The 18,739-nt window shown below is 41.8% G+C and overlaps 1 protein-coding gene across 1 annotated transcript in view; it reads right to left on the reverse strand.

Annotated features, from left to right (window-relative positions):
- Positions 1-1,716: 1,716 nt before the first annotated feature.
- The window catches only part of LOC118420350 (5-hydroxytryptamine receptor 1D-like), a 52,640-nt gene continuing 35,617 nt past the window's right edge, over positions 1,717-18,739 (reverse strand). The window contains exons 2-3 of the mRNA XM_035827124.1: positions 7,187-7,669; positions 1,717-3,490 (exon numbers count right to left, since the gene is read on the reverse strand). Coding sequence (XP_035683017.1) covers positions 2,060-3,490; positions 7,187-7,654 — 1,899 coding nt within the window. The 5' untranslated portion in view covers positions 7,655-7,669 and the 3' untranslated portion in view covers positions 1,717-2,059. The remainder of the gene's footprint in view (positions 3,491-7,186; positions 7,670-18,739) is intronic.

Below are 18,739 nucleotides of genomic sequence, written 5' to 3' on the forward strand. Positions count from 1 at the left end.
GAATCTAATTGTCCCCAATACATCATATAACACGAGCACTGGCATCGTGTGAGCTCAGTCAACAAAGTAAATCTAGTCTTTACAATGAGAAACAGCACATAACATGTGATAACTTACTCATCAGCTAGATTCGATGGTGCTTGTATGTACATAACCTTAGTTTTACTCATCGAAATTCATGGCACAACGTAATGAAATTGAACACATCACAACAGTTTCCATCGTATTACTACATTTTAGGGAGTTCGCTAAATACCCCTTTCCACAATAGGAAAGCGCCCTCGCCGCGCTCTCTCTGCGACCTAAGATTTTACATATCGCTCAACGAATTGTATAGAAAAGAATCGAATCTTTTTACACTTTCTGTGTTTTGTTGTCTTCTCAGTCACACTTTTACGTTTTGTATGATATACCCAGTGCGAAAGTGAAGGTTGCTCATGTTCCATTCAGTGAGAGCGCAGTGAGAGCGCAGCGTGATCGCCGTCTAGTGGAAAGGAGGCCTAAGTAATGTGAAATATTGCATGCCCCTGTGGTGCCTAGACACCTGTGGTAGCTTTCTAAACGTTGATACGTATTCGGTATCACGCCAAGGAAAGTTTTGTGGTTACGTGTCTGCTTTAATGTCCATTTCTGCTTGATAAATCTAAATCTAAGATATAGCTACCATGTAAAATCTACTCAAAATGCACTGTGTACTAACTACAGAGTTCTCGGTGATGCTAATGATAATGTACATTATGTATATATATATATATATATATATATATATATATCATAATTTTAACAAGTCAAATTTTAATACAACAAAGTTTGTTTTTCGTAAAGTTAAAACTTTTTAAAGTGAATAGTTTCCTTTATATCTTAACGAAAAACTATTCAAATCTGATGTTGGCTATTCTGGATACACGAAATATAATATTTCAGAAGAATATTTGTACAGAAGTTTCAAAAGTAACATTTTTTAACTTATAGATTAATAGACCAAACTGATCTAGATTGGCTCACTTTGTAGTTACGAAACTCGGAATGGAAGTCAGTTGTCAATAGTTATAAATAGTCCATGTTTACAACTTCGGTCGTATAATTCAGCATATCCCGGTGTGCTCTTTGTCATTTTTAATTTCCACAAATATTTATCATCACACTATGGCAGATTCAGAACCGTACGTTACCGGCACTGGCCTAACCGACTTGTGTCGAACAAACCGATGCCCGAGTCATGTCACAAACTAAAACATTTGCAACATCATCTTGTTACAATTGTTACAGCAAGTGACAAAGAAATTGCCACTTACAACACTGCTCTCAAGGTTTACAAATGTTAAACCATTTAACGTTATGGCTTATTCACATGTCCTTACATCGGTGAAGGACACTCATCGTTCCTTATTTACACGTGTATCATTGAACCGCCATTCTGCTACACAGAGCCATCCAGCGGCGCCAGCAAACAGCCTCTTGTCTGTACTCTGCTATCTCAACCGTCATCATCAGTTCCTGTGGGCGTCGCCACAAACCAGTTGTCAGCCAATCAGAGAATATGCCTTTCAGTTTTCAAAAGTGATCTCGCATATATAAGGGTAAGCTCATTAATGTTTATAAGCAGGGCGGTCAGGAACTGATGGTGACGGTTAAGATAGCAGAGTACAGACAAGAGGTGGTTTGCAGGCACCGTTGGATGGCTCTGCGTAGGATAATGTAAACCGTTCTCCTTTCCAGAGAGCACCGTCCGTGGCCTGTGCAATATGCCTTTAGGAGGCTCTGCTAAATCGGGAGGATATTTTCATTTTTGTGGGCGTGGTTTCTAAGCAGCTATCAGCCAATCAGAGAATCACCTAAATGCTTTATTTGGGTAAAGCCGATTCGCTCATTGGTTGACGGCTGATTAGAGGAAACGCCCACAGAAGTGGAAACCTAAGCTAGGTTTATCAGGGCCTCCCTAAGGTATATTGTCTAAGCCATGGACAAGGCTCTGTGTAAGAGAATGCAATAAAGACATGGCCCGTCGAGGCATGAATGTACAATAAAGGCCCTTCCTTCATTCAATAAATCCTTGTCTTTAAGCTTTCGCTGTCTTGGAGTTCCTAACTTTGGAGCGCGACGTTTCCTTGGAAACCGCCAAGTTTTGTCCCCCTGACGCCAGCGACACGCGGCTGCCTAGGGACGACTCTGACGCCGAGTCTATCCGCAACATCACGGCGCACTTGTTACTGTCCAGGCTCACCGAATCACCCCGGTCCGCCACGTGCGGCGGAAGCTTCTCCTGTCTCAGCGGCGGCAGCATCGCGGGCGCCCGAGGAACCTCCAGGAACATCGCCGTCGGCGTCGGGACCGAGCTGCGCCGCAGTTCCGCCAGCGGGACGTCGTTGGCGCCGCCGCCGGGCGGAGAGACGAGGACGTCCGCCGCGCAGCTGCGCGATCTCACGATGACTTGGTGCACGTTCGGGCTCAGCGTGTTGCTCTTGTTGGAGTTGCTGTCCTCGAAAACGCTGTCCTCCCCAACGCTCTGGAGCGCGGGGAATGGGGACGGGCTGCCTACGCCCTGAGTCGGCGGCGTGCTCGACTGCGAGCGGAGCATTGTCAGGTAGGTGCTCGCGGAACTGATGGTGCTGACCCGCCGCCGGTTCGCCACCGTCTCCATGGTTCTCCTGTTCTCGGGCTGCACGTTCTCGTTCCTCAGCTTCCGCCACAGCCGGCGGAGAGAGTTCCTGAACTTGCGGCTGCGGAACGCGTAGATGAGCGGGTTGACCATGGAGTTGGACAACGCCAGCCAGGTGGCCATGGTGAACACCCACGGCGGGGTGGGGTGACTCCACGAAGGTCCCTCGTGCTTGTGAAACAGTTCGTTCAAATGCACGACGACGTACGGCGTCCAACAGCAGAAGTAGACGAAGATGAGGACGAAGAGTCTGTAGGCTGCCCGCGCCTGGCTTGGCGCAGGGTGTCGATCGTTGCTCGCTAAGGAGATGCTGTCTGGCTCGGCCGGGACCGCGGGGTTGAAGGTGCAGAAGCTGGGGAGATCCCCGATGATGGAGACGGCGGGAATGATGTAGCGAACCGTCGTGAAGTCCTCCTGGGAGGAGTTGTTCGCGTTCAAGTTCTCGCGGACGTCGGTGATGCGTCTCGCGTGATCTCGCGCGACTTTAACGATGCGCGCGTAGCAGACGATGACGACAATGGCGGGAAGGAGGAAGCACGTGACGGCGACGAACAGCGTGTACGACATCGTGCGCGTCCAATCCGCGGAGCAGGCGAACCGCGACTTACTGTACGCGTACCCTCCCCACCCCAGCAGCGGAGGCGCGCTGCACGCCAGCGCCTGCAGCCATATCCACAGCAGGTTGCGCGCGGTTTTCTTGGAGGTGGCGTCCGTGTGGTATTTGAGACAGTTGATGATGGCGTTGTAGCGATCCAGCGCGATGGCGGCCAGAGTCAGCACCGAGCTGATGCAGGACAGGAGCGTGACGAAACCCACCACCTTGCACACCGGCTGGAAAATGTAGAATAAAGAAGATAAACAAGAGAATCTTAATTTGGCCTCTTGCCACTGAACCCAATTGTTAATGTTTATATTGCAACTCTTAGAATAGAATAGAATAGTTTATTTGTAGATACATATGCATGGCAGTCAATGTACATGTCTGAATAGCGTATCAATTACAATCATTCTTAATAAAAAGACCTTAATACAACTTAAGATCTCATACCTGTGATACTTAAACTACTCAGGAAATTCCCTATCCCATTGTATTGTTAATTTCTCTACCTCAACTGGGATATTCTACCTCTACGTACATACATAAAAAATATCAGACTATCATATCAGACTCTTAAGTTGAATAAAAGTTCAAAACTTGAATAATGCGGCTCCAGATGTCTTTCTGAGGTACGACTGCAGTGTGCAAGATGTCGGTAGCTTGAGGTCTGAATCTACTCTATTATATACAAGAGAATCTTCATCATTATGCTCTTTTTGAGGAGTTTTCTCAGTGAAAGACAGAACCCACCATTATGTACCGAACTACTTATTCAATGATCACCTACGATGATAAAGGTTAGACATCCACAGGTAGATAAGATACCCCATGGCCAAATAGCAGTTACTCAAGTAACGGGACCGTTTCCAAAATCATATCCAGTTGCCAGAGTACCTGTTTTATGTCGCAATGATTAGTTACTGCGCTGAAACATAGCATCTATCAGACTCCTTGACTTGCTGAAAAAGGCCAATTTGGGCCAATAAAATAGGGTAAACAATCAACCTAGAATTTAAGCCGACGACAGAGTTACACAGATGTAAGCAACATGAATGAAAAGAGTCTGGAGGTAGGAAACATTATGTAAACCCTAAAAATTACTCCGGATAGTATAACACCACCAGATGAGAAAAAAAAGAGTTACTGAGAGATTAAAAAAAAATTACCAATGCAGCCCGATGACGTCTACACATTTCAGATACTTAGGTGTTCAAGACAATCTGAGAAGACCTCTTTATAACAAGATTCGTTGTTGTGGCGGTGTTATAGCACCTGGTGGAATTATGCGAGTTGATGTCGCACGCCTAAGTGTGGGGCATCACTTGCTTGTACTGCGAGGTTGGTTGACGGCCATATAGCGGACTAACTTACACACTCCGACAAATTCGAATAATCAGGTAACTGGGTTTCTCCATTAACCAAACGGGGGTGATAAAGTTACAGAAATTATTTCTAAAGACTTTCAGTCAACAACACTAGGAGTTTTATAACAACTATATCTATATAAATGTTTTACATAAGGCATCTATTGCCAACTATAGTTATGTCTTTTGGTTCTATCTAGCTGCTAATTCCACCCCTGTAAATATTGGTTGCACCCACAGACGATGGAGACGTGACCTTTGGCCTCCATCTTGACATTCAGTCACAATTTCTATTTTTCTTTGTTTCAAAATCTAATTATATGTGACAGCGTCTTACTATGCCACTAAACTCAGCGAAAGTAGGCAACATCAAAGCCGGGTCTAACTTTATTTCTGGTCGCACCAAGAAAAGACCGTTCTTCGTGACCTCTACGTATGCAAGGTCATTGCACCAAATCTGTTTCAGCAAGGACGTTGGTTTCAGACAGGTAAATTTCGGACAATGGGAGACAGAATGACTGATGAGGAAACCACAAGTACAGAATTAAGGTGAGTGAACGTCCAAAAAGGTGAGTGGACATCATTAAGAAAATAATTTGTTTTGCTAATTTGTTGAGTTGAGTCAAGTGTCAACATAACAAAACATAACAAAAACAACTCAAAGTCATTCATTACAAAACTCATCACAACAATAATCTTATTAATAGAACAGAACAGTAAATAAGCAAACGAAATCAAGCTAATTTTCAAACCAACTTCAAGGTCATTGATCAGAGGGGTCAGAGGTCAGATTGTAAGGCTCGTTTGAATGAATTCGAGCTCAGAGTGGTTTGTGAAGTTGTTGTTGGTTTAAGGGAATTGTAGATGGTAGATTGTATATCGTAGTGCGTATGATGTACTTTCTTGAAGTGCAAATAAATACACATGAATAAATTTTGTATCGAGTACAACTGCCGGGCAATACATCCATTACATTAGAAAACTTGTCAAGCCATTATTCCGTCCATTTTTCTGTTGTCATAGTTTACAAATTATTCTTGAAATAGTTGAACTGTAATTTCCAACACCAAAATTGAGTCCAATTTTGGTGCTGGACATTACAGTTCAACTATTTCAAGAATGACTTCTACCAACACAGATGAACTTTCAAGTTAAGTTTCCAAAATAGATATTACTGTGTGGATTATTTTGTTATTGGTGCCGTGCCTTATTCATCGATTATAATAAATATTGTTTAGTATATATATATAGTTATACGTTTATCATTGTTGATATATATCATGTATCGACTATAATCAATCACATACATGTACTAATATGTATAGTGATCATCGTTGCAATACAATATTCATCGATTATAATCAATTTTGTTTAGTATATACATACACTAAATATATGTTTATCATTGTTTCCATGCATTATGTATCGATTAGGCCACACCAAATTTATTTGTTTCTTCTCGAACATCTTTGCGGAGAAAAAATAGCACTGACGGGTAGAAAAATAATAATTTTTTTTTCAAAAGATCTGGGTGAAAATATATGGCTTAAATAACAAACAAAAAACGCCTGAGGAGTTAAATGGCACAATTATACAATGAATTCCTTCCTTTCATTTGTTAGTAATGTTGTAAATAAATGGCATTGTTTGTAGACTGGAATTATGTGTATGTGGCTCTGAATGGTAATATTTACAGGTTTGTGATAGTAGCAAAACCTGTGTTAATTTTTTTTCTCGGGACTTAATTTTTTTTGAAAATGAAGCAAACAATGGACAGGCGAATCTGAGAAGCAACAAATAAGTTTTTTGTGGTCTTATAATTAATTTTGTTTAGTACATACACGTTCTAATGCGTTCATTTATCGTTGTTTCCATACATTGTTTATCGACTATAATGAATTTTGTTTAGTATATACTAGCCATCATCATCATCAGCCACTGCGTTCTGTATCTATAGTCTTTGGACAGTCCTATACTGCATTCAGTCTTTAAGTACATATACTATAGTTATATCTTTATTATTGTTGACTGTTCACTATTAAACGATGAGAGAAATATCTTCTTCAAATGTGTACAAGATAAGTTCCCATGCTTTATGCATTTAAATAGCACTAACAAATTTCCATTTCTAGTGCAATTAGACAAACCATGTATTCTAAACTCCACCTGCAACTACATTTACAACTGTATAAAGAAGCGAGAAGAAGTTGAACCTGTACATACTAGTAGTAGTAGTACTAGTACACTTTAGACTTTGTAGTTCCAGTCATGTATCACAGTTTACACAGATTGTACTTAAAATCACTATGAGATGTACCCTATTCACATTGACCTGTACTTGTTAGAAAAGCAAAAACGTACAATAAAGGTCTTCATTCATTCATTATTGCCGCCATACATTATGTATGGCTTATGTCAGTTATGATCAATTGTTTAGTATATACATGCACTAAATATATATGTGTATGTAGTTATCATTGTTGGATAATTTATCGATTATGATAAATTTGTTTAATATATACATAAACAGTTTTGTTTAGTACATGTATACATGTATACACATACCTGTCCGTATGCCCATCCATCGTTGACCACGTTGCTGGTCACCACCGGCATGACCCCGACCCCCACCATCAGGTCACTGGCGGCCAAGTTCACCAGGAACGCCGACGTCACGGTGTGCAGCCTCCGGGTGAAGGCAATCACCAAGATCACGGTCAAGTTCGCTAGAATAGTCACCACAGTACATCCGATCATGGACAGGGCTAGTGCCACGGACGATCCGACCGAGAGTTCCAGACCCGGGTCGTACGACGCTCTGGTTAGGTTCTTCAGGCTGGTGATGTTGTTGAGGACCGTTGTTGGAATGGCGGTGCTGTTTTCCCCGCCCGCCATGGCGCCTGCGGCAACCGTGGGTGAGGAGGCCAAGATGGCGGCGTCAGTCGCAAACGTCGTCTGCAGATGGTAACCCGTGGTAACGGCGGTGCCGTTCGCGTGGAGCGCCCATGTCATCCCTGGGCTGGATTCCGTCATGGCCCTCCAGGAGTCCTGGCAACGAGAGGGACAATTTGTGCGTCAGAGAGAGCGTCACACTATATATAATTGCGAGAGGCTGTTGTCATAAAACCTTTCCGATTGCAAAAACAGCGCTAGTTCCGATCGCGAGTTGGACGTACATAAGAGAAAAAAAATCCCCGGTCTTAGTGGCAAGTGTGCAGATCTTGACACACTGGAAGCACCGAATCCGTAGGTGTTTGGGGCACCTGAAGTCAGATGGCGAGTATCGAAATCAGGACCTACTGATTCTGATTCCAACGCTCTAGCAGTTGCACAGTACACAAGAAGCGACGGTCGTTTCAGCAGTTTTCTATCGTCACGTCATATCTCCCCCTGAAAACACATCACCAGAGTCTAGACGATGTTTTTATTGACCCTCTCTTATTTCCTATAAAAACATTGGTAATAACCACACTGGTGTATTTAAGTAATCAACCCTGCTATCATGAATACAGTGATGTAATAAAACTAGTACGTGAAAGTCTATTCTCAATTACTATTGAATATAGAAAACAAAAGGGCACATAAAAACGTGGAAATACATTTGAGTGACCAGAAATATTTGCTTAAGTAATACCCGTTCACAGTCTTCAAATCGGGGCCTGCATGTGGCTTCCGACAACAAATAGATGTAGCCGTGTTTTGTAGACACGTAATTGCGGTAACGACGGTGCTATGGCAACAGTATTCTGTTTACACAAGTCCCTGTGGGCAGGAAATTGTCTTGACGAGTGTTCTAAACAATCCACTGGTGAAGTTTGAACAATTTTACTGTTATTACATAAACAGGAACTGGCGAGGCTGATTTAACTCGGTGAAGGTTGAACCAGATTTATGACGTTTAGCTAATATAAGGGACAACAATAAAGACATTTGTGGAATACTCGTATAGCAATAGTGACACAATAGACAAGTCGGAGCCCACTCAGTGCCGCTATTGTGTGCGCGCGCTCCCATTGTGCAAATGAGACCCCGGGGACCCTACCTAGTACAAAAGCCATCATGAGAAATATCTAATGACGTATTGTACTGCCATATATGTAACCTTTGGCCACCCTTGTGGATTGTTGGGTGATATGGCCTGTAATTCGTGCATTATCGTCATATCAGCTCAACGGATATACGGTGGTTCGAAAATTTGTGTCAGAAGTCAAAGTAATCTTTTTAAATATTTTTAAATATTTGCTATATATATGAGAAGTTGACCCTTATAAGTTAGAATATAGAGTCAGCCTACACACATGATTTCTTACTTTACACTATTTGTTCGTCCCCTTTTATGTTAACTGCAATCAACCCTTGGGCAACAATTTGCAATAAACTCATCGTATTTGTAATAGTTGCAATAAGTCACAGTATTGCACGGGTTCTGTCACTTTTGTTAAACGTTATATAATATTAAGTTCAAATATTTTAAACAGGAGATTATTGCAGCGAATGATGAATTTCTTCCAGTAAAAACAAAAGCGTTTTGTTGACATCATACGGATCCAACCACAGCTCTTCAAGTTATGCTGTACCGAAAATATAAAATATCTCCCTCTGTCTCTCCCTCCCTCTCTCTCTTCCCTCTCTCTCTCTCCCCTTTCTCTCCCTCCCTCTCTCTATCTGTGTGTATCCCTCTCTCCTTCTCTCTCTCTCTCACCCTCTCTCCCCCCCCCATATATATCTATCCAGTTTTGATTTACCTTTCTAGCGAACGTACCTTCGGTTCCCCTTCTTAGCAAAGGTAACTACGAACGTGCGCCTGGATCTGAAAGATATCACCATCTTCCCCTCTCTGTCTCTCTGTCTCTCTGTCTCTCTGTCTCTCTCTCTCTCTCTCTCTCTCTCTCTCTCTCTCATTCTCTCCCTTTCCCTTCCTCTCCCTCCCCTTTCCCTTCCTCTCCCTCCCCTCTCTCCCCCCTCTCTCTCTCACTCTCTCTATCTCACTCTCTTTCTTTTTCTCTCTCCCATATCTCTCTATCCAGTTTTGATCCAGTTCTTAGCAAATGTACCTACGACTGCGCGCCTGAATCGGCACGATATCACCGGCCCTCCCCCGTGGTTTCCTCATCCTCCTGTCTCTCCCTGATAAAAGCTTCCCGCGTTAATTGCGCGCCAACACGGCCTGAGTAATCACCTGGCTCCCGCGAGCACCAGTAAACTCCGCTCTCATTGGTCAATAATCTCCCGCCTCCCGCGCGCGCCAGTAAACTCCTCTCCCATTGGTTTAGCAGTCTTCCCGTGGGGCCACGCCTGTCGCTATTTTTAGCAGCAGGATTACGTTGCGGATGGTGGATGATAACTCAAGGCGATGCGCCGTAAGAATCTACCCATGGCGGACGCTTCTCAACCTTAAACAAAAACTGCGAACGTGTGACGACACATGAGCTGGAGCAAAGAATGCATATTAAACGTTCTCAAGTATTGGGCTGAAATTGCAATTTCACATGAGTCCTTCTGAAGAGATTTTTAGTAGCTCAATTACGGTGCGGATGGTGGGTGATAATTCAAAATGATGTGTCGGCAAAACCCCAGGTTGGCACAGCCTTCCCAACGTCAAACAAAAATTTTGAACGTGCGACGACATTGTTTGTTTATTTCTACTTATCCAGACGTACATAGCTGGCGTTTTTCACCCCATACGTATAATTATTAGTTCCCTCCGTTGCTATCATGGTCACTTTAATGCAATGATGTTGCATCAGTTTATTTTGATGTCTATCTGAATTATATGTTAAAGTTGTAATATTCAGTCCCCTTTGGTAAGTCTCAATTTTATCTGTTTTTATATTATTTTGAGAAGAAGAAGTACATGTACGTGTACACATCAAAAGTGCTTCTTGTCCAATGCTCAATAAATGAGTGTGATTCAAAAATAGTACATCATCACAAGACATATAAAAAAAACCAGTAATACGTAACACTTCTGCATTTAGATAACGCTGAAAAATTTACATTTCTAATGAAATTAGACAAACCATGTATTCTAAACCCCACCTGCAACTACATTTACAACTGTATTAAGAAGTGAGAAGAAGTTGAACCCGTGAATACTAGTATACTTTAGACTTTGTAGTCTCAGTCATGTATCACACCCTAGACAGTTTGTACTTAGATTCACTAGGAGATGTATCCTATTCACCCTGACCTTTACTTAGCTTGTTAGAGAGCAGAAATGTACAATAAAGGTCTTCATTCATTCATAATAGGCAGCTGTCCTTTAAGACCTTGTTAGAGGACCACTATCCATGTGTAAAACATACCACAGGGCCGTATGTGGGCTGGCAAATCACCATCTATTCCCGTGTTGTAGAGGGTAATAACCTTTTTATAAGGTTAAAGTTTACCCGGTGCACTGCCACTACGCTCGCCTGAAGAATCAAGTGAGCACATTGGCATACTCGGCAGGGATGTTCCGTCCGTGAAGCATACACGCAGATAATGCAGATGCAAATACAATGCAGATAAAAAGCCTTTCAGCGCCTTGCTGACATGGCATGGATAAATGGAAACAAATATGTCGACATATCAATTAATTACGATATGGATCCATTACACGTTGGAGTGTGAACACAAAGAGGAGAGAGCGATAAAATATTGCGGTAACGGGCCCGCAATGGCCTTCGCTAATGCCACCCGGCACTGCCACGTACTTCTACGTGTTATTAACGTCCCATTACTGGGAAAATGTACACAAATTGATGCTGAGCTCGCTCGCTTAATGTAGTCCACTGAACAAGATGAATCTGACAACTGCGATTAAGGATTTCTCTTGGTTACAGCTCGGATAAAATCGCTGCAAAGGTGTACACATTATTTCTGACTGTGAGATTTGTTTTCTTTTGTTTTGTTTTGTTTTGGGAGACTGGGCTGGGCGTTCTAACGCATGACACGTTAATAAAATTCATTCATTCATTCATTCATTCATTCATTCATTCGGATAGAAACGTCCTACGTGGAATAAGTATTACTAGTCTTAATTAATTTTTGATAGAATCATTTTTTCTACGGTACCGATTTACCATAAGCTGATGACCAAATTACTAATAACATCAAATCGTTGTGACTAAGAAAAGTGTTGATAGACATGCCCGTAGCCAGGATTTTGGTTGGGGGGGAGGGGGTCTTTTTAGTACTTGTGGGACCATCGAGCGCCGCAGGCGCGAGACTCACGCCGAAGGAGTGAGCTGTCTAGGGGGGTCCGGGGGCATGTTTCCCTGGAAAGAATTTAAATATTGACCCTCTGAAACGCCATTTCCTGCATTTTGACGGGCAAAATTCGCTGGCTAAGTTTAATGGAATTTCTATTAAAATACACAAATACACAAGAAATACACAAGACTTTTGGCATAAGTCTTTGAGGCCGACTCCCCCAACATATTTTCATCATGTCCGATACCAAAGGCGCGGAGGTTTGCAATGGAGGTCCGGGGGAATTTTGAAATCTGGACCCTCTGAAAAGCCATTTCCTGCATTTTCCGAGGCAAATTTTGCTTATAGACTCACTAAGATTGAATGAAATGTCTATCAGGGAAAAATGCAAATCAGTCATGCCTTTGGAAAAAAATCTTGACTGATGACAAAGTGGACCTTCGAGCGTGAAAAAGCGGACCTTTGAGGATGTGTAAATAAGAGGGGGGGGGGGGGGGGCGAACCCCCCCTGGCTACGGGCATGATAGAATTTAAGAGCTTTTTTTTTTTTATACAGGATAGAAACGCGCAATATTTGTGAACAGTAATTTTTGATAGAACCGTGTTTTCAGGTTTGCGGAGTAAATCTTACAGTTAGCTGACCAAAATACGAATAAAAGTAAATCTTTGTGACTAAGAAAGGTGTGCAGAGAAAATGTGTAGAGGAATGATTGTCAGATTAGGTTTGCTTGGACAGGTATTGTTTACATTATGCCCAATTCTATACATTTTTTATATACTACTCGGTTCCTGAGACAATATCGTCGTTTCGATTTTGGACCTTATAGCTGTACATCTTAGCGCCTTATTCAATTTCAGACTTAGTGTATTATTCGTGGTGGACATTCAGAAACAATTGAAGCTTTTAGACAATGACAATGAAGTTTTATTGCATTTTCTCCCCCCTTAGGGCAGAATGCAGTAAGTAAAATACAATCGTAAATGGAAAGCTATACATAAACTATAGTTTACATGCATCTTCGACGAACTCACAGTTTTTTCAGTATATCGTAGTTAGATTATAGATATTCGAACATGATTACCTTCGTTAAGGGTGCATATTTTTCCTCTACATGTTTCAGTTCAGCTGTTTGTACAGTGAACACTCTAGGACAAAGTGTTCTTCGTTTTTTACATGCATATGGTCTTATCACAAAACATGCATTAGGAGGAATTCGGGTTTAGTATTAGAATGTATTTCAAAACAATGCAAATTTTCTGTTGAAGGTATAGGGTCATTTTGGAAGCAAAAAATACATGACAGAGTTCCATTTATGTTCGGAGCGAAGTGTAGTATATCGCCAAACGATGAAACTTTATTATCCCATTTTCTCACTCGTGAAAATAACAACCCTTACCTCATAGTTTCCCAATCACCCAAATGCCATTCTTTAAGTACCTAATAACTCTTCATTGATCATGAAACACACGCGCGACTACCTCATTTATCCAGATCCAGTATTTATAAACTCAGCGAGCGATGTCAACAGAATGTAAACAAGAATTTTAATCGAAAACCACCTCGTCAACTGACACAGTGTTTATGTTGTAGCTACTTGTCATGGAAAATGATATTTATAGCGTCTATCAAGTGCAGTACGTACGTGTATTTTCCCTATAAATAGCTAAACAATCCAACATGTGTTGTTGTCCTTTCAGAATCCTCCAGTTTCCGAGCTACATGGTTATCTAGGTTGTCCGGAAATGTGAATTCACACCCAAACATAAACAACAGTTTTAATAATCATAGAACATGACACAATGATTTTGTCTAAAAGCCTTCATGTGCATATCGTGCGTGTATTTACATTTTATCTCTAATTGTTCTTGTTATGATGATATAAGAAACCAACTATGTATGAGTGTATCCAAAATACACGCTTACTTTCTAACTATTCCTGACAATGAGAAATCAATCCTACTATCAAAATCTAAGAACCCACACATTATAAAAGAAGTTGGTAAATTCGTCTTCCACTGCCTAAAAAGAAGAAGTCGAACCCAACTGAACCAGGACAATGTACACTTCAGTAGCACAGTATAGTCATAGAAAGTAGTTCCTAGCACCTTGGTGTTTTCCTTATTTTACACGTTGTTTGTACCTGTAATTAGCCCTCGGGCAAGAATTTGCAATAAACATATTATTTACAGAATGGTCCCTCTATAAGTAGCTGTGCAGTCTAGTCGAGTATGTGTTGTTGCCTTTTTAGAATCCTCCAGTTACCGAGCTACACGGTTATTTGGGTTGTCCGGAAAAATAGAATTCACTCCCGAATACAAACTACAGCTTTGGTTATCATAAAACCTGACACAATGATTATTTTGCAGATATTTCCTTATGTTTGGCGGATTTAAGCGCGTGCATTTGCAGAATGACATGATGATTCCTTCGATGAGTAGCTGAGCGGTCCAGCATGTCTTGTTGCCTGTTCGGAATCGCCTAGTTTCCGTAGCTACACGGTTATTTGGGTTTTCCGGAAATGTAAAGATTCGCTCCCGAAGCACGCCCTGCCCCCGGTTGCAATGGCGGCGCCGCTGTGCTATTTTTAGTAGCAGGCTATTTCCTCGGAACAACCACTGAGAATTGGAGCGGCGGCGGGGAAAGCGCCCGGCACGAAGTCCGCAGCCTCTTCAGAAAAACGCACAAGAGCACGTAGAGCATTAATCTCCAAGCAGATTCCTCCGTGGCATAAGACAGTAACATAAGCTAGGGAAGGAGTTTAGCCGGCAGAGGCCACGCATGGAATCTGCTTGGAGGCGAATACATGCGAAAGTTAGGCATGTATATTACCTTTTTCTGACATGACACTAGGGGAAAGACATCTGTATCTACATAGTCGGTATAACCACCCTTCGGCGTAACACACCAGCTTCTGTATCTGTATAGCCCGTATAACCGCCATTCGTCGTAACACACAAGCTTTTGCAGGCACGCGGCGCGGCGGCAGCTGGTTATTTTACACTGAACGACCCGTCACACCTAGCTTTTGCACATCTATCTGCAAGCGTTCTTTATAACTGTTTGCCTGAAATACACCACCTCCTGGGCCAGGGCCGCATTGGAGGCACTGCCGCGTTCACATCGATGTAATTTGCCGAGCAGACATGCCGTACTCTCTCTTCGTGATCCTACCCTACTCGGCTGGCCACTCATGAAAGTTCTCCGTAATTAGACCCGGCACCAGTATGATTGGGAGCATCCTGGTGTGGCGACTGGCCGCGATGCCACCGGCGATAGCACGAGGCATGGCTGCGATCCTGGGGCCTGGAGATTTGTGTACATATTGTACGTGATACTAGTACGTGTTGGGAGTTGGTTGAACCCTGTAAAGTTGGTGTGTTGTGCTGAAGGGAGGTTAAATTTGCTACACAGACACAAATACAGATATAGAAGTTTGGGTGTTGTGCCGAAGGAAGGTTGTATCGGCTATACAGATACAGATACCGAAGCTGGTGTGTTACGCTGAAGGGCGGTTATATCGGCTATATGGATACAGATACAGAAGCTGGTGTGTTACACCGAAGGGCGGTTATACCGGCTATATAGATACAGATACAGATGCTGGCGTGTTACGCTGAAGGGCGGTTATACCGGCTATATAGATGCAGATACAGAAGCTGGAGTGTTACTCCGAATGGCGGTTATACCAACTATGCACATGCAGATACAGCAGAAGTTTGTTTGTTACGGCAAAGGGCGGTTATACCGGCTATATAGATACAAGCCTGCATGTTACGCCAAAGGGCGGTTATACTGGATACACATTTTCAGATACAGAAGTTCGTGTGTTACACCAAAATGCAGTTATACTGGCTATAGAGGTACATATACGTCGATGTAGGTTAGGTATCCAGGTAGTAAGATACACAAATAAGTAGTTACTCAAGCAACTGGATATGGTTTTGGAAACGGTCAGACGTTTCGGATAGAATCCACTATCCTTCGTCAATGACACTGAGTGATCTGGAAGAAACAGGTCTTTTATACTCTAAATATGAATAAAGACAATTTCAGATGTCAATTTCAATTTTAGAGGTACATATACAGATACAGTTATTGTAACTGTTTAACTGGCTGCGGATTTGTTTTTTCTCTTCTACTTCCCAGTCACGCCACGTCCCGTCCGCATCGATTTTCTTCTATGAGGCCATCATTGATTTTCGTGTCCGTGCTCAGCACCGCACACAGGCCAGAAATAGCCCCATGAATGCGCGGATGATGAGAATACCCTCTAGGGGACCGGAAATGATGGACGCTCCCGGTAATCAAAAGCGAAATCATTTCCTTCCTTCATACAAAGAAGTCCGGTGCTCCGGAATAAAAACACCATCACACAACGCCTTGATTATGTTTTTATGCACTAATTAATACTTGTGGCGTTGTAGATTTTTCCTGATGATGGACGCTCGCACTAATCTAAAGCGAAATGATTTCCTTCCTTCGTATTAAGAAGTTCGGTGCTCCAGAATTAAAACACCATCACACAACCCCATGATTAAACTTGGGTTCTTAGGCACTAATTGTAGAGTTGTAGATCTTGCCTGTAAAAGTGATTTGGCCACAGCAAGTAAATTTGATGGATGGCATCCGCACGTTCATTCATTTTGCATGATTTCAGAAAACAACAAGAACATTTTTTTTTCTTTTTGGAGATGATCAACATGACGAAAAGTTACTGAAATGAGCAAATATTTTGTGTTGTAGTCTGATGATTGTACGTGTAGAAGTCGAAGTGAAACTTGCGAGGTACCCAGGACCGTGAATGGACGCATGAAATGGGCAAAACAAAAATACTGGACCAGGGTTGTAGCCAGCACCTGTTCTTCAGTCCTTTGAAGGAATTTTACAGCTGGGGACTGAAGAAAGTTTTCCCCATTCCATCCCCTGGGACAGACAAAAATTGATATGTAAAGATATAAAAAAACTGAAACCCATGTGTTCTTCTTCACCAAAACAGATGCCATTGAACAGCTTAGTCTACAAGCAAAATGTGCACCTCAAAATGCAGGAAATAGTGTTTCAGCGGGTCTTGATTTAAAAAATTTCTGGGACCCAGACCCCCTAGAAATGACGCGCAACGTCACGCCATGCCTTCGGTGCTCGATAGGATTCCCATTCAAAATCCCCATTCCATCCCCTGGGACAGACAAAAATTGATATGTAAAGATATAAAAAAACTGAAACCCATGTGTTCTTCTTCACCAAAACAGATGCCATTGAACAGCTTAGTCTACAAGCAAAATGTGCACCTCAAAATGCAGGAAATAGTGTTTCAGCGGGTCTTGATTTAAAAAATTTCTGGGACCCAGACCCCCTAGAAATGACGCGCAACGTCACGCCATGCCTTCGGTGCTCGATAGGATTCCCATTCAAAATCAAGGGGACTGAAAATGATTTTAGGCTGGCTACAACCTTGTACTGGGCACTAACATATATTCCTGTCCTTGGTTCTGAATAACGGATCGCCGTACTGAATGTTATTATACTACGGATTCGCTGGTCAACTTTGTGCATTTCCTTCTTACTCAGACATCTAAAACCTCAGTTATAGCCAAACATAAAGCCGTCTATACATGTATTTTTAAAATAGTATGATTCAGTTGTTGTATTATGATATTTCACAACACTATGTAAATATTCAAATCATGCCCTACCGGTGAAAATGACTAATCCCAATTGCTCCTATCTATAAAACTAATTAGATTTCTGCCGGAAAGGAGCTGATATCATTGTAGCTTTTTTTTATTTTTTATCTTATTTATTCAACATCAAAGTACAAAACAGGATAGAGAGGTAATACACTCTAGCAGTACGCTAATATTCACATCACCTCTCAAAAAAAGATAACTGACAAGAACAAATAAATGACAATATCAAAACAAACAGTTCACAGCTATTTACATATAAGTCACGTTACAAGGCAGTTGCAAAACGTTTCGTATGTACAATATATAACTGGGTTAACTGTGAGATACTGCAGTTTGTAGAATGTGACAGGAAAGTTGAACCCCTTAATAGTAGACGGACACGGGCTGATTCGGATAAACTATTGAAGTCAAGAGTATTGCCTAGCAGGTTCTGTAGATTGCCGAAAAAATTAATTCTGTATTGTTGATATGTAGCTTTACAACACAACCTGACCTATCACTGACTTTAGTGCTGATTGATGAAAGGTTGCAGCAGTTCATGCTGCATACTGTTTATATTATTTGTTTATTGAACTTTCCATATCAAATGGAGGGCGAGACAAAACAGCTGACAGATCACATCTACAAGTTGTTTCCCCGAAACAAACATGATACACATTCAAGTAAATAATAAGATACAAAAGTGTATATAAAATAATAATTGGAAAGAAAATATAACTTAGAAACAAAAAAGCACAATTAATGATACTTGAATACAAAGTACTGTAGAGTCTCATTTATCTAACCCTTGTCCTGCTGGACCCGGAAATATACAGGATGCACATATAGGATGCCTCTATGTGGGTCCAGTAACTTTATGGGTTTGGGGCCTTTTTTTCACTTAAATACAGCATACCGCAGCAAATTGCATCGACTGGGGAGGTAAATCTGCAGCAGAACAGAATAGATCAAGTTTTACTGATCTGATTAATTAACTATCTTAGGTGGGTTAAATGCAAAACGTCTTCAGCAAGACAAAACGTTCGGGGACCAAACCAGACTTTTTCCTGTCTCGTTTGGTTTGGTGATACAATTTCAATAATTTCCCAAGCCTTGCTCTCATTCCTGTACACAAACTGTCATCTGGATATATGATATATTTCTTCAATGCCCTTAACATAACAAAATACACTGTTCTGTATGCTCCTTAGCCTCGCTACGATTTCTGTACACAACACATTGATATGTTTGATACAA

This window comes from Branchiostoma floridae, chromosome 7, assembly GCF_000003815.2.
Source record: "Branchiostoma floridae strain S238N-H82 chromosome 7, Bfl_VNyyK, whole genome shotgun sequence".
In the NCBI taxonomy this organism is placed as follows: Eukaryota; Metazoa; Chordata; class Leptocardii; order Amphioxiformes; family Branchiostomatidae; genus Branchiostoma; species Branchiostoma floridae.